Source organism: Neovison vison, chromosome 14, assembly GCF_020171115.1.
Source record: "Neovison vison isolate M4711 chromosome 14, ASM_NN_V1, whole genome shotgun sequence".
NCBI lineage: Eukaryota > Metazoa > Chordata > Mammalia > Carnivora > Mustelidae > Neogale > Neogale vison.
In genome coordinates this window covers 5754910-5770351 of record NC_058104.1, presented here as the reverse complement: position 1 = coordinate 5770351, position 15442 = coordinate 5754910, and the positions used below count along the sequence as shown (strand labels likewise).

General features: G+C 55.9%; 1 protein-coding gene across 1 annotated transcript in view; it reads left to right on the top strand.

Moving 5' to 3' along the window:
* FBXL18 (F-box and leucine rich repeat protein 18) overlaps nucleotides 1–15442 on the top strand; it is a 39891-nt gene that overhangs the window by 4477 nt on the left and 19972 nt on the right. Inside the window, exons 2-3 of the mRNA XM_044234236.1 lie at nucleotides 1540–1755; nucleotides 5037–6580. Of these exons, the coding sequence (XP_044090171.1) occupies nucleotides 1540–1755; nucleotides 5037–6580 (1760 nt within the window). The remainder of the gene's footprint in view (nucleotides 1–1539; nucleotides 1756–5036; nucleotides 6581–15442) is intronic.

Here is a 15442-nt window from a genome sequence, read left to right as displayed (position 1 = left end):
GCTGCCTCTTGCAGAGAAGGGAACGCGGGCAGGGCCAGCACTGTGAAACAGCGGGACGTATCTGTGATGACCCTCTCCCAGGCCTGGGGAGGGCTTGGCAGGCCTGGAGCTCGTCAGGACCGAGTGGAGGGGTCCCGCAGTCAGAGTGCCTGGGAAGCCCCTGGAGGCTGCGTGGGGGGTGCGCAGCGGCTCTCCCGCCTCGGGGTTCACGGTTGCCATGGCAGCAGCAGGGCTTTCCAGGCCTCAGAGCTTCCATCCTTGCAAATATGTGCAGAAGAAAAGTCAGGCCGGAGGAGGAGGGCTCACAGACAGAACTGCTGCAAACGGCAGGAGAAATAATCCCATTGCTGTCTCCTGGGAGTGGTCCGACAGGCATCCCCGCAGGACGGGTTGGGGGGGCTGGACCCCTTCTGGAGCGTGCTGGGAAGATACAGGGGTCCCTCCCCACCACGGGTTTCCCCTCAGAGCCTCCAGTTACTTGGTCCTTGATTTGGGGATTTCATGTCCCACCAACCCCGGGCGGAACCCCTCCCTCTCGGTTGTACGCATCGACCTGGGAGTGGCGGAAGGCCCGCGTTAGAGAAGAAAACCTTTTGCAGATAGCTACCAGAACAAACTGAAATGTGGGCACATCTCGCGGGAGATACCAACACAAGTTCCTAGCCAGAAAGTGTGATAAGCACACGGAGTGTGCTCCGTGGCACACTCCCTGTTAGCTAGTACCGATCTGAAGATGGAAAAACGTCATTAGCAGGTGCTGTTTCTTCTTCATAAGGACTTGATGGTCTCATTCTCTGGCTTTTCTTGCCCTTAATGCCAGTGCTGGGAAGAGCTGCCCCCGCTGCCGGCTGAGAGCTGGGTGTCCATCACAGCAACCCCAAGAGGCGAAGACACTATTGTCACCCCCCAGTTCTTACTATTTCTTTTCTTTTCTTTTCTTTTTTTTTTAAAGATTTTATTTATTTATTTGACAGACGGGGATCACAAGTAGGTAGAGAGGCAGGCAGAGGGTGGGGGGAAGCAGGTTCCCTGCTGAGCAGAGAGCCTGATGTGGGGCTCTATCCCAGAACCCTGGAATCATGACCTGAGCCGAAGGCAGAGGCTTTAACCCACTGAACCACCCAGGCCCCCACTTACTGTTTCTTGATAGAATTCTCCCACTTAAGCGTTTTTAAGAATCCAGAGTGACACTGGGACAGCGGGAGGGTAGCAGCTTTCCCAAGCCGACAGGCTTGGCCGCTGGTCGGAAGTTGAGTCTGAAACACATCAGACTTGATAGTCTGGAGCCCTTTAGTAGGAAAAAGTCCTTAAATTTGGAAAATAATTGAAATTTCGTTTTGAATCTCCTACTCTTGAAGAGAGACCTGGTGGGCAGATCTGAAAAGGGCTTCTGAAGTGGTTAAGATTTTTGGGAAAAGGACCTTCTTTCCCACAGACTGTGGTGAGGGCTGCTCTTGGCGTTTGTCCTTGGCCGAGGAGGCCAGGCCGAAGGCCACCGTCGGGGATCCCGTGGGAATTCGGTGTTGTCCTTATTTGCAGGACACGTCCAACGATGACGACGTGCCCCCTGCAGCAGCCGCCATGGCGGCGGGCTCGCACCTTCTCGGCTTCTCGGACGAGATCCTGCTGCACATCCTGAGCCATGTGCCCAGCACAGACCTGGTTCTGAATGTCCGGCGCACCTGCCGGAAACTGGCGGCACTGTGCCTGGACAAGAGCCTCACCCACACCGTGCTGCTGCAGAAGGACTACGAGGTGAGGTGTGGTCACGGGGGTGGGGACGGCCCACGTGGCCACCCAAGCACTAGCCAGGCAGCAGGGCGCCCGCCTGGCTGCTGACAACGTGGGCGGGCCCTCAGAGTCCTGACCGGCTCAGCCTTGGAGACATCTGAGGTGATGAAAGCTAGAGGCCGAGAGGGGCTGGTAGCGGGCTGCCCAGCAGTGGGGACGTGGGCCTAGTGGAGGCTGTGCTGGGAGGGAGCTGGACTTCCCAGTGGATGCCCAGGAGTAGGTTCTCGAACTTTCTTGGTGCGGGGTGGCCCCATCTTACCCCCCAGCAGCTGAGTGTGGGCCTTCAGCTGCCTTCTACTCTCCAGGCCAGGCTTCTAGGTATCTGCTCTTTTGATGGGCAGGACAGGTGTCACCTTGTGCTTTTCCCTGGCCTGGGTAGGGTGCTGGGGTGCCCAGGGTGCAGTTTCCATCCAGGGCTGGGCCATTTGTCTATCTTCTTTCCAGAAGCCACTGCTAGGGCTTTTTTTTTTGTGGAGTTGTAGGAGTCCTCTTGTATTTTGGATCCTTTGTTGGATACCTGTATTGTGAGTATCTTCTCTTGGAGTCTGGCTTGCCTTTCTTTTTCTTTTTTTTAAACAGTGTCTTTTTTTAAAATTTTATTTATTCATTCAACACAGAGAGATAGATCACAAGTAGGCAGAGAGGCAGGCAGAGAGAGAGGATGAAACAGGCTCCCCGTTGTGCAGAGAGCCTGATGCGGGGCTCGATCCCAGGACCCGGGGACCATGACCTGAGCTGAAGGCAGAGGCTTAACCCACTGAGCCAGCCAAGTACCCCTGTCTCTTGAAGAGAATAAGCGTTTAAGTTGAAGTCCAGTTTATTAATTTTTTTTTTTGAGTTTTTGTTTTTTGTAACCAGTTGAAGGAAAGTATTAAACCTGAGTTTGTGGGGGCACCTGGGTGGCTCAGTGGGTTAAAGCCTCTGCCTTCAGCCCAGGTCATGATCCCAGGGTCCTGGGATCGAGCCCTGCATCAGGCTCTCCGCTCCTCGGGGAGTCTGCTTCCCCCTCTCTCTCTCTGCCTGCCTCTCTGTCTACTTGTGATCTCTCTGTCAAATAAATAAATTAATTAAAAAAACAAAAAACCTGAGTTTGTGGAGATCTCCTTCTTTCTCTTGTAGAAGTGTTTTAGCTTTAGCTCTTACGGTAGGTGTGTAATCCCTGATGTGTTAAGTCTCTGTATGTGGTGTGAGGTAAGGATCGAGGGTTCCTTCTTTTGTATATGGCTCTTCAGTTGTTCCAGCATCACTTATGGACAAGGTTGTCCTTTCCTCAATATTGCCTTGCGAATTTTTTAATGATGTGAGTAAATTTTAATTCCAGTATAGCTAACATACAGTACTATGTTAGTTTCGGACGTAGATCATTTGGTTCTCAGCACAAGTGCACTGCTCAGTCCCCATCCCCTCTTCTCCACTACCCACTGCCCACCTCCCCTAGGTCACCATCACTTTGTTCTCTGTAGTTAAGTCTGTTTCTTGGTTTGTCTCTCCCTCTTCTTTACCTTTGCCCTTTTGTTTCTTCAGTTCGCCTATGAGTGAAATCATACAGTATTTGTCTTTCTCTGACTTGTTGCCCTTAACATTATACTCTCGAGCTCCATGCACGTTGTTGCAAATGGCAAGATTTCATTCTTTTTTGTGATTGCCTTGCAACTTTTGTGGAAAAGTCAACTGACAACATATCTTAAAGATAACAATAAAGATCTTGACAGGAATCCGCATTTTAGGAGGCTGTGGGAGGGATTCCTTGGTGAGGCTATGCATTTGAACCCTGGGTGAGAGCTTGGTTCTCTCTGCTGGGGGAGTGTGGGTGTGCCGGAAGGCTGAGCTGACTCCCCAGAGCCAAGGTCAGGCTCCCTGCCTGGGAGGGTTCTTGGCTGGAGAGGGAGGGGCGGTGCCTCAGCACAATGTCACAGCACCATGTATCAGGACCCCTGATGTGTGTGTCCTATGCCTGCTTGGCCATGTGTGCATGAGTCTGCCTTAGAGAAGTGACCGAGATGCACGGACATCACGTGTGTGGGCGCTCGAGGCAGGGGTGCTGTTGAAGGGGGTGTCCTGCTGTTGGCCCCTGAGTTCCCTTGCTAGATGTACCATGGTTTGCCTAACCAGATCACGGCAGGTGTTTGAGGAATATTTAATGATGTGAGAATGCATTGGGTTTCCAGGGCACAATTCCATTGTGTGATTCAGGAAACCTCACGTAATGTAACATTTACCATCTCGGCCATTTTTAAGTATGTGCTGCTGTATGATGTACTGCACGTCCGTTTGTGGTGATGTGCTACCGTCACCAGCATTCCTAGAACTTTTCCATCGCCCTGAACAGAAAGTCTGGATCCTGAGAGCAGTAACTCCCTATTCCCCTTTTCCCCAGCCCCTAGTAACCTCGGTTCTGCTTTTTGCTTGTGACTGTGCCTCTTCTGGATAATTGTGTAAGTGGGGTCACACAACATGGGATCTTTTAGGACTGGCTTCTTTCCCCTTGTGCGGCCTCAAGGTTCACCCCCTATGGCGTGTGTCAGAGCTTTGCTTCCTTCCGTGGCTGTGTAGTCTTTCCTTGTATGTGCAGACCACGTTGTGCTTACCCATCCATCTACTGGTGGACATTGGGTGGTTTCATTGGGTGCTGCTGTGAACATCGGGGAGCATGGAGTGAGTCCCTCTTTTTCCCATTCCCTCGGGCGCATGCCTAGGAGGGGAATTGCCGGGGCCCGTGGTCACTCCGTGTCAGCTTTTTTTTTTTTTTTTTTTTGAAGATTTTATTTATTTATTAGAGAGACAGAGATCACAAGCAGGCAGAGAGACAGGCAGAGAGAGAGAGAGAGAGAGAGAGGGAAGCAGGCTCCCCGCTGAGCAGAGAGCCCGATGCGGGGCTCGATCCAAGGACCTTGAGATCATGACCTGAGCTGAAGGCAGAGGCTTTAACCCACTGAGCCACCCAGGCGCCCCCCGTGTCAGCTTTTTGAGGAACCACCACACTTTTCCCCACCAGAGGCACCATGTTTAGGCTCCCACCCAGCTGGGGACTGTGGGAGGTGAGCATGTGGAGGGGAAGGAGAGGCCAGTCCTCCCCTCCAGTGTACCTCCGCTGGAGTAGTGAGCCCCTGCAGGGCCCCTCGGGGCGCCCCGCTTGTCGTGGGGGAGGGTGTGACCCGAGGATGAAGGAGAAGGAGTCACTTGGGTGCCTTTGGTCCCTTTCCTTTGTTGACCGCTCCCTGGCCTTCCCTGGGCCTTCCCTGCAGGCGAGCGAGGACAAGGTGAAGCAGCTGGTGAAGGAGATTGGCCGGGAGATCCAGCAGCTCGACATGGCCGGCTGCTACTGGCTGTCGGGTGCCACCATCGAGCATGTGGCCCGCTGCCGCAGCCTGGTGAAGGTGAACCTCTCGGGCTGCCACCTGACCTCCCTGCGCCTTTCCAAGATGCTCTCAGCCCTGCAGCAGCTGCGCTCCCTGGCCATCGACGTGAGCCCCGGCTTCGACGCCGGCCAGCTGAGTGGCGAGTGCAAGGCCACGCTGAGCCGTGTGCGGGAGCTCAAGCAGACGCTGTACACGCCGTCCTATGGCGTCGTGCCCTGCTGCACCAGCCTGGAGAAGCTGCTGCTCTACTTCGAGATCCTGGACCGCACGCGCGAGGGTGCCGTCCTGTCGGGCCAGCTGATGGTGGGCCAGAGCAACGTGCCGCACTACCAGAACCTACGGGTCTTCTACGCGCGCTTGGCGCCCGGCTACATCAACCAGGAGGTGGTGCGGCTCTACCTGGCTGTGCTCAGCGACCGCACGCCCGAGAACCTGCACGCCTTCCTCATCTCTGTGCCTGGCAGCTTCGCCGAGAGCGGGGCCACCAAGAACCTGCTGGACTCCATGGCCCGCAACGTGGCGCTGGACGCCCTACAGCTGCCCCGGTCCTGGCTCAACGGCTCGTCCCTGCTGCAGCACTTGAGGTTCAACAACCCCTTCTACTTCAGCTTCAGCCGCTGCGCCCTGTCCGGCGGCCACCTGATCCAGCGCGTCATCAACGGCGGGAAGGAGCTGCGCAGCCTGGCGAGCCTCAACCTTAGCGGCTGCGTCCACTGCCTGTCTCCGGACTCCCTGCTCCGCAAGGCGGAGGACGATATCGACAGCAGCATCCTGGAGACGCTAGTGGCATCCTGCCGCAACCTGCGCCACCTCAACCTCTCGGCCGCCCACCACCACAGCTCTGAGGGCCCGGGCCGCCACCTGTGCCAGCTGCTGGCCCGACTGCGCCACCTGCGCTCCCTGTCCCTGCCTGTCTGCTCCGTTGCCGACTCGGCGCCACGGGCCGACCGCGCTCCCGCCCAGCCCGCCATGCATGCCGTGCCCCGGGGCTTCGGCAAGAAGGTGCGCATCGGCGTGCCATCTGGCCCCGGCCCCTTCCCCGGCCAGGCGGGCCCCCAGCCGTCCTCCGTGTTCTGGTCCCTGCTGAAGAGCGTGCCCTTTCTGGAGCGCCTCGAGCTGATCGGGTCCAACTTCTCCTCCGCCATGCCGCGCAACGAGCCTGCCATCCGCAACTCCCTCCCGCCCTGCAGCCGGGCACAGAGCGTTGGGGACTCGGAGGTGGCCGCCATCGGGCAGCTGGCCTTCCTGCGGCACCTGACGCTGGCGCAGCTGCCCAGCATCCTGACGGGCTCCGGGCTGCTCAGCATCGGCCTGCAGTGCCAGCAGCTGCAGTCCCTCTCGCTGGCCAACCTGGGCATGATGGGGAAGGTGGTCTACATGTCCGCCCTGTCAGACATGCTGAGACACTGCACGCGGCTGAAGGACCTCAGGTGAGAGGGCCCTGGCAGCTCCTGGGCGGTCTGCGTACCCCTTGGAGGTGGGAGGGGCGGTGGGGGCGCGTGGGTGGCCCGGCCTCTTGTTTGGTGGGTGTTCGTGCAGCTGAGCCCATCTGCCAGGGTGGCCTCTAGTGGCTGAGTGTCTGGGCGGGACTGACAAGGACCTCGCAGCAGGGGAACCGTCGGGGATGCGGCGGTGGGGCCGAGCCCAGGGAGGGCAGGTGGGAGGCGGGAAGCGGGGCCTGACCGGGTCCTCATCGTGGCGGCTATGAGTGATCACGATTGCGCTACAAGATGCTGCTGTGTGCGCAGTCTTTCTCCGTCCTCGTGACCGTCCCACGAGGTGGCTGCTCTCCTTCCTGTGTGGCAGAGCTGGTAAGTGGAGGGGGCGCCGGGAGGCCAGCCTGGGGCTTTCTGTCTGACTTTGTGATTCTCGGAGCTATGAGTCCATGAGCTGGGAGACTTGAGACAGAAGCGATCCTTGTATTCTGGGAAAGTAGGCAGCATGTAGCATAGCCTGCATGGTCTGGTGAAAACAACGTGTGTCCCAAACCACCAGCGAGGAGGTTAGGGGAGCTCGGTGAGGTGAGGGGACTTCAGCCGGCAGAGGGCGTGGCCCAATTTCCGGTTGGGAATGGTCCCCCCCCCCACTGGCAGGCACCCCACCTGGGCAGGAGGGGTCAGGATAGAGTTGCTGGAGAGAGGGGTGTCGAAGTGGGGGCCACACACGGTTGGGAGGTGACGGGGGCCTGGAGCAAGAGGCAGTCTGATCGGAGAGAGGCGGGCGGAATCTACCTAGGCTGTTGTCCTAAGAGCCCAGACATGAAATGGACTCCTACTGAATGGAACCGTGGAGTGAGGGGTGTTCTCGGGAGGACCTGGCATTTAGAGGGGAGGGCTCTGTTGACTTGAGACGTGTTTGAAAATCTGGACAGAGCTGATCTTGCAAAATTGCAGTTTCCCAGAAACTACTGGACCGGTATGGCAGCGGCGGGCCCCGGCTCTAGTAGGGCTTCAGGTTGGGGAGGAAGTGACAATGGGCATAGGTCTGTTAGCTGGTCTCTCCGTCAGTCTGGAGCTATGGGGCGGCACCAGTGGGCCCCGAAACGTGTCCTCATCCCCATGATGGTTATTATGCTCTTTGTGCCTTTGATGAGGGCCAGGTGCTCAGTCAGTGGCTTTTGGGCCCTGTCTGCTTTAAACTTGGTGACAGCCCTTCATCGTTCCCATGTCACAGACGAGGTGGCAGAAGCTTGAGGGAGGAGCTGAGGTTCACCTTGCTCAGTGTGACTCTGGAGCTTGACCTTGGCTCCGGAACTGTACAAAAATGGAGACACCTGTGTCTTTGCAGACCTCCACTCTCCGCTCAGAGGGTGTCGTGGGACAGGAAATGGACCAGTTTTGAGCTGGAGCTGGCAGAGTGCTTTGCTGTTCACACTGGGGAGTGTTGCAGACCTCCACTGCACACTGTGTCTGCCCTGCCTCTGTTCCCCGCTCCAAGCACAATACGCACATTGTGGCCCCCTGAGGCCCTGCTCATCTGGGGTGAGAGGCCCAGGGTCTGACCCCAGCCTTCCACGTGGTGGAGCAGGTGTTCTCCTGCCGAGTTGGATCCGCACGGCCTGGACCTGCAGCTTGGGACCTCGGCCGGAGTTTTCACAAAGCCCAGCATTTGGCACTTTTTATTATGCTGTGTCCCCCGCGTTCTAGTTACACTTGGCTTTGAGAACCGTAATGCTGAGTTTTTAGAACCCCCTGGTTTGGAAACCTGAGTCAAAGTTAACTTCCTGTGAATGTTGTTGTCCAGTGTCTGTGAGACCCTGGAGCTGCGTGCGCTGGGCTCTGGCTGTGCCTCCCCGGCCACTTTGGAGCTTGCCTGGAGGTCGTACGAGAGGTCCTGAGACAGTTAGGATGCTCGATGGACAGAGTTGTTGTTCCCATTGCGGGGCCTTTGGGACCCTCTGTCCTGTTCTGGGTGGGCCGGACGCTCCAGACCGCTGGCTTCCCAAGGCTCGTGGGAGTGAGGACCGCAGGCCTGCCCTTTGCATTCTGACTCTCCCCCTGCCCCGCCACATCCCTTTTCCTGCCCGCCTCTGCCCCATCGCCCGCATCGATTCCTCTGTGTTAGCTCTCTCCGGCTTGGGCACCGCTCCTGCCAGGGTGGGACAGAGGAGGGGCCCTGACCGCAGTGGGCAGCCGCCACCACTGCCTGCACAGGAGGGGCCTTTCCAACTTCTGAGGCGCCTGCATCTGCCTTCTTGCCCGCGTCTGACACCAGGCATGCACGCCCTCTCTTTCCTGCACCTTTCCCGTCCTGCACCTTGTCCCGCCTTGCTTCTTCCCATGCTATTGCGGTCACGTCACTGGCCTTCCTGGAAGAAGCGGCAGTAGGGGCATGGCCAGTAGGCCACATGTTCCTGGGAGCTGCGGACGGATCCCTGTGTTGGACAATAGAAGGCCCCACAGGCCTGCGATCCTGCTGACCGAGGGAGTCTGTGATTAGGAATTGAATGTTCCTTAATGACAGGAGCCCAAGTCGAGCATTAGAGTCAAATTTCACCAAATTCCAAGCCAGGGTGTTTCTGGATCTCTCATTTTTGCCGTCAGTGTTTTTTGCTTTCTTGCCAGCCCATTAAGCCTTGTACCTTTTCTGACTGGACTGTGGTCGCACAGTTCGATCATCATCCGGGAGTGTTGGGTAAAAACAAATCAACGAAGATAAAATAAAGTAATACAGTCACGTAATTCAGCAAGTCAGAGTATTCGAAATCTCTCCCCCAAACACCTGCCTCGTGTCCAGAGCGTTCAGTGTCTGCTGCCTGCAGAGCCCCCTGGAGACGGCAGGTGCTCCCGGCCGCCTGGGCCGGTCTGCCTGGGGGAGAGGGGAGCGGGTGTCGAGTCTGAGCTGGTCCCCCCCCGCCCCGCCCCCGTTCCTCCACCTGTAAAGTGGGGCTGGTAAGTCCAAAGGAATTTGTACCTGTAAGGCCTATGGAACAGGGCTTGGCACCTGCCGTCCCTGTGATGGTTCTTTCTCTGTCTAGCAAATATGTGAACACCTGTCACACCGGCTTCTGTCTGTAAGGAGAGATCCTTGTCCCTGGGAAGCTGACATTCCAGTGGGGCAAGTGGGCCAACAGTGCACGGAGGAAAGAATGTGGTTTATGAGTGAGTAAGGGAGGCTGGGGAGAAAGAAGCAGAGCGGGCTGAGGGTTGCTGGAGGCCGGGGGTGGGGTGGATGTCCTGAAGGTGAGATTTGAGAAAAGATTTCACAAAGTTGGGACGCCTGGGTGGCTCAGTTGGTTGGACGACTGCCTTCGGCTCAGGTCATGATCCCGGAATCCCGGGATCGAGTCCCACATCGGGCTCCCAGCTCCATGGGGAGTCTGCTTCACTCTCTGACCTTCTCCTCGCTCGTGCTCTCTCTCACTGTCTCTCTCTCAAATAAATAAATAAAAATCTTTAAAAAAAAAAAAAAAAAAAAAAAAAAAAGATTTCACAAAGTTAAGTTAGCAAAGTAGAACCTGGGAGGAATGTTCCCAGCCAGGCAGGTGGAGTGGCACGAGCCGCTGGTGACCGAAAATCACAGGCAACTTATGTTTAAGTGAGTTAACATGAAATACGGTCGGGTATGTGGTTTCTCAGCGGTATGAGCCACAGTTCAGATGCTCGGTGAGTGCACGTGCTCGTGGCTGCCATGGTGGACAGGGCGTACATATGGAACATTCCCGTCTGTGTAGAAGGTTCTGTCGGACAGAGCCACGTTCGTGCCAGGGCCCTGAGATGGGCGGTGCCGGCTGTTTCAGGAGCAGCCAGGGGCCCAGGTAGCTGGAGGGGAGCAGAAGAGCAGGTCACACTGCTGTGTCCAGCTAGGGCGGGAGGCCGTGTCCCACACTCAGGGAGAGACCCGGAGTTGGCTGATTGATCAGATCATGGGGCAGGTGGAGGGTCAGGGTGAGTCCAAATGGTGCTGAGGCTATGGCCTGAGCCACTGAGTGATGGGGCTGCCATCAGCGGAGAGGGAGGCTGTGCAGCTCAGCTGCGCACATGCACGCGGGAGTGTGTGAGGCCATGGGCCCCAGCCTGGGCCTGGGGTCACTCAGCAACATTAGGAGGCTGTGGAAGAATCAGCAGAGCCGGCTGAGCAAGGGCAGGCGGGCAGGCGGGGAACTGGGAGACAGAGCTGGGAGGCATCCCAGGAGCTATAGGGAAGGGCTGGGGGTGCCGACCGCAGTTGGATTCTGCTGGTGGACTTGTCATGGCTGCCAGGTGCTTTTCCCACATGTAAGATTTTACCACTTTGACATTTTCAACAATGCCGGTTGTAGAAGTATTGTCCCATTTTGCAGATGAGGAAAGTGAGGCCCAGAGGGTTGAGGAGCTGGTCCGTGGGCCCCTGGAAGCACTTCCTGCTTCATGGGGCCATTGAGCGTCCAACAGCGTAACAGCAGCATTCAGCCGTCACCGAGTGGCTTCCGGGGCTGGCATGTGATCCTTGTGGCGAGGTCCTCCCCGGGAGCAGGGCTGAGCATGTATGGTGGGTTTTGTGGCTGGGGAGGCCCAAAGGACCCGGGATAAATGGGTTTTGTAGGTCAGCCCGAGAACTTGACTGCTGCGCATAATGGGCTCTCTGTGCATGCCGGCTGCTGAGAACCATGTCTGATCAGAGCTGAGTACTGCCTGTTCAGAACAAACATCGCTTTCTAAAAGGCGGCCAAATGGCCCCGTTCCTCTGGATTCCTGCCTTCTGCGGCAAGCCGAGCCCGGGAGGCTGGAGTGAAAGGAGCAGGTGGTACTTGCCCACCTGCCGTGGGCTGGAGCCGCAGAGAGGAAACGGTGCTCCGAGCCCGGGAGAGGCTGGCACGCTGCTCCTGGGGCCGCCTCCTGGGCAGCTCCTGCTCTTCCTGGTGGAAGGTCCCTGAGATGATAGCCCGTCGGGTCCCCAACCGGCCAGCTGCTGCCACTGCTGTCCCTATCAGTGACGCCCATCAATTCGAGCTTTGTGCCCGTTGGGACTCCTGGCCAGGAGCTGTGTCCGTGCAGCCAGGGCGGCTCCTGCGGGGAGGTGGGGCCGGAACATGTCGTTCCGTGGCGCACCTCGGCAGAGAGAGGATTACAAGCTGGACAGAGAAGGGCACCTTCTTTCCCAAGACTGATTAAGCCCTGCCTCACGGGGGAGGGAGGGGAAAGCATTCCCCTGAGTCACCCAGCGCGGCTCATGACCTCAGAACCAGGGCAGCGTCTGGGCGGAAGCAAGAGGGCCGGTTTGGAGCCAGGCCTTGGAGGCTGTCCCGAGACTGCTCTAGAGGCCTAGCTAGGTCCCTCTGGAGGTGGGCGGGCAGATGAGGGGTGCTCCCTGAGCACCTTCCTGTGCCCGCAGAACCTCGTGGAGACAGGCTGCCTCTGGGGAGCGGGCTCCAGAGGTCAGATCCTCACTGGTTGGAGGCTTGAGGCATGGCTGGGAGGGAACAGGGCCAAGGGCCCCCCAAGGTGAAGGTGATGGTGATGGATCATTTCGTCATTCCCAGCCCCCCGCAGTGCTGGGAGCAGAGCTGAGGTTGGGATGTGTGGGCCCTGCCAGTCCAGGCAGCTGGTGGAGTGGACAGGCCTGCCCTGCTCCCAAACACCTGTTACAGGCGGCTTCCTTCAGAGTGGGAGAGCCTGGAAGTTGTTGGCTAGTTGAAAACCTTGAAAACCATTTAAAAGGGTATGTGAACACAACACATAGCCCTGTGCTTACTGGGTTTGTAGCCAAGCTCTCCCAGTCACGTGGACCCGCAGCGCCACCTAGTGACCAGGGCGCCCCAGGCCTGTGCTTCCTTCCGCCCCTCCTGTATTCCCACTTTCAGGTCTGCAAAGGGATGCTTACCTTAGGACTTTTAAGAGTGATTTGTTTTTGAAAGAGACAATGAGGGATGCCTGGGTGACTCAGTCAGTTAAGGTGCTGCCTTTAGCTCAGGTCATGAAGGGTTTTAGGATCCAGTCCTGCACTGGGCTCCTTGCTCAGCGGGGAGCCTGCTTTTCTCTCTGCCTTTGCTCGCCACTCTGCCTGCTTGTGCGCTGTCTCTCTCTCTCTGACAAATAAATAAATAAAATCTTTAAAAAAAAAAAAGTGAAAAAGTTCAAAAAGTTCAAACATTTTTGCAAGAGAAGTCATCTTTTCCAAAAATTTCACATTCCTAGCTGAGAGGACATTTGCTTGCTGTCTGGGCCCTGTGTGACTTCGGTTGTCATCTTGCTCTCGGTTGGGGTACATTAGGACTCCACACAGCCACCTTCGCATCTCTGAGGGGCGCTGTTCTCTGCTGGCTCTCTGAGTTCTTTCTTTAAGGATGGAGTTTTTTTAGCGGGGTCTGGGTGTCAGGCCAGGGCTCCACATCTCTGGAATGGGACACCTGCTTGTGTCGCATCTCTGCCGGCTGTGGCCGCTGGGGGGATTCTCGCCATAGGGTTGGTGCCCAGAGCGGCTGCACCAGCGGCCTCCCTCCTGCCTCGCGCTTCGTGCAGCTCTTGTCATCCCTTACGTGTTCTGAGTCTCTGCTGATGGTGGGAGAGTAAATGTGAGGCTTCTTGAAATCTTACCCCAGGAGGACCCACAGTTCCCTGCCACAATATTAGTGTCAGGAGTTTACTGGAATCAATCTTTCTTTTTTTCTTTCTTTCTGGAGCTTACTAGAATTTCTTCCTTCCTTCCTTCCTTCTTTCCTCTTTCTTTCTTTTTTTTCTTTTTTTTTCTTTCTTCTCTCTCTTTCATCTCCATAACCCATGCAGGGATTGAACATGTGACCTGGAAATTGAGTCAGAAGCTCTATTGACTGAGTCAGCCAGGCACCTCTCTACTTACATTTAATTAAAGCAAAATTAAGGGCCGCCTGGCTGGCTCATTTGGTAGAGCATGTGACTCTTGATCTTGGGGTTGTAAGTTCGAACCCCAGGTTGGGCACAGAGAGTACTTAAAAAAAAGAATATAAAATAAGATTAAAAACAGTCTCACTGGGGCGCCTAGGTGGCACAGTCATTAGGTATGTCTGTCTTCGGCTCAGGTCATGGTCCCAGGGTCCTGGGATCAAGCCCCGCATCTGGCTCCCTTGCTCAGTGGGCAGCCTGCTTCTCCCTCTGCTTGTGCTTTCTCTCTCTGTTAAATAAGTAAATAAAATATTTAAAACACACACACACAAACACCCAGTCTCACTAGCCACGTTTTAGTGAGTGGTGGCTCCCCTACTGGATAGTTCAGAATGGAACATTCTGTTGTTGGTGGACGTTCTGTCTGGTGGCTGCTCTATTAGATGGCTGGCATTGGTCTTTCTTTCTTAAAGACCCTATTTTACTTACTTATTTATTTATTTAATTAAAAAAAATAAGATTTTATTTATTTACTTGACAGAGATCACAAGCAGGCAGAGAAACAGGCCGAGAGACAGAGGGGGAACCAGGCTTCCTGATGGGCAGAGAGCCGGATGTGGGGCTCGATCCCAGGACCCTGAGATCATGACCTGAGCCGAAGGCAGAGGCTTTAACCCACTGAGCCACCAGGCACCCCTATTTATTAAATGCTTTATTTATTTTTAGAGAGAGCACGAGCAGGGGGAGGGGAGAGGGAGAGGAAAAAGAGAATCTCGAGCAGACTCTGCACTGAGCACAGAGCCTGATGTGGGGCTCGATCTCATGACCCTAAGATCGTGACCTGAGCTAAAATCAAGAGTGAACGCTCAGCTGACTGAGCCACTCAGGTAGCCCTCAAAGACCCCATTTAAAAATCCTTTTTCCGGGACGCCTGGGTGGCTCAGTTGGTTAAGCAGCTGCCTTCGGCTCAGGTCATGATCCCAGCGTCCTGGGATCGAGTCCCGCATCGGGCTCCTTGCTCGGCAGGGAGCCTGCTTCTCCCTCTGCCTCTGCCTGCCTCTCTGTCTGCCTGTGCTCGCTCTCTCTCCCTCTCTCTCTGACAAATAAATAAAGAAAATCTTCAAAAAAAAAAAAATCCTTTTTCCTTTGTCCTGTGACTTGTTAGTGTCCCCGGGTGTTTGGGTGACAGGGATCTAGTGCATGACCTGTTTGGGCCTTGCTTGGCCTTGAGGACTGGAGGGCTATCTGCGGCCCTACAGCCAGTCCTGGTCAGATCAATGTCTCTCAGGATGTGGCCAGATTCAGAGTGTTTGGGCTCTCTCTCCCTGTGGGAGCTGGGACAGGACACTCTTTTTCCAGTGTAGACCTGCTGCCTTATGGGTGTGCGCATTTCTTGCTCATTCTAGAAACTTCTCTTGTGAGCCCTGTGTTGTCCCCTGGCGATTTCCCCGCGTGTCCCTGTGATGCTGTGTCTCTGTAGGGCCTTCTTGTAAGGAACCAGCCCTTGGACTAGAGCCCCTCCAGTCTGGCATGATCTCATCCTAACACCATAGCATCTGCAAAGACCCTGTTTCTAAGGAAGGTGTATTCACGGGTGCCATGGGTTAGGACTGTCGCATATGGAGGTGGGGCACAACTCCCACCAGCTCCCCTCTCCTTTCTCCTAGTTCTTTTTTTTTTTTTTTTTTTTTAAGATTTTATTTATTTATTTGACAGAGACAGATCACAAGTAGGCAGAGAGGCAGGCAGAGAGAGAGAGGAGGAATCCTTTCTCCTAGTTCTTGGCGCTCCTCTTGGTAGCTCCTGGAATCCTGTTAGCTTCCCCCAGCCCGTCTTTCTTCCACTGGCTCTCATTCTAGAGGGCTTCTGTGGCCTGTGGCCCAGTGTCCTGCCACAGATCTGGGCCTCTGCTGGTTCCACAGCTGTGTTCACAGCTGGCACTGAGCTGCCCTGTCAGTTTTCCTCAGTGCCTCCTACAGTGCGTCCCCACCACATCGCTCTGCCCTTGGAACT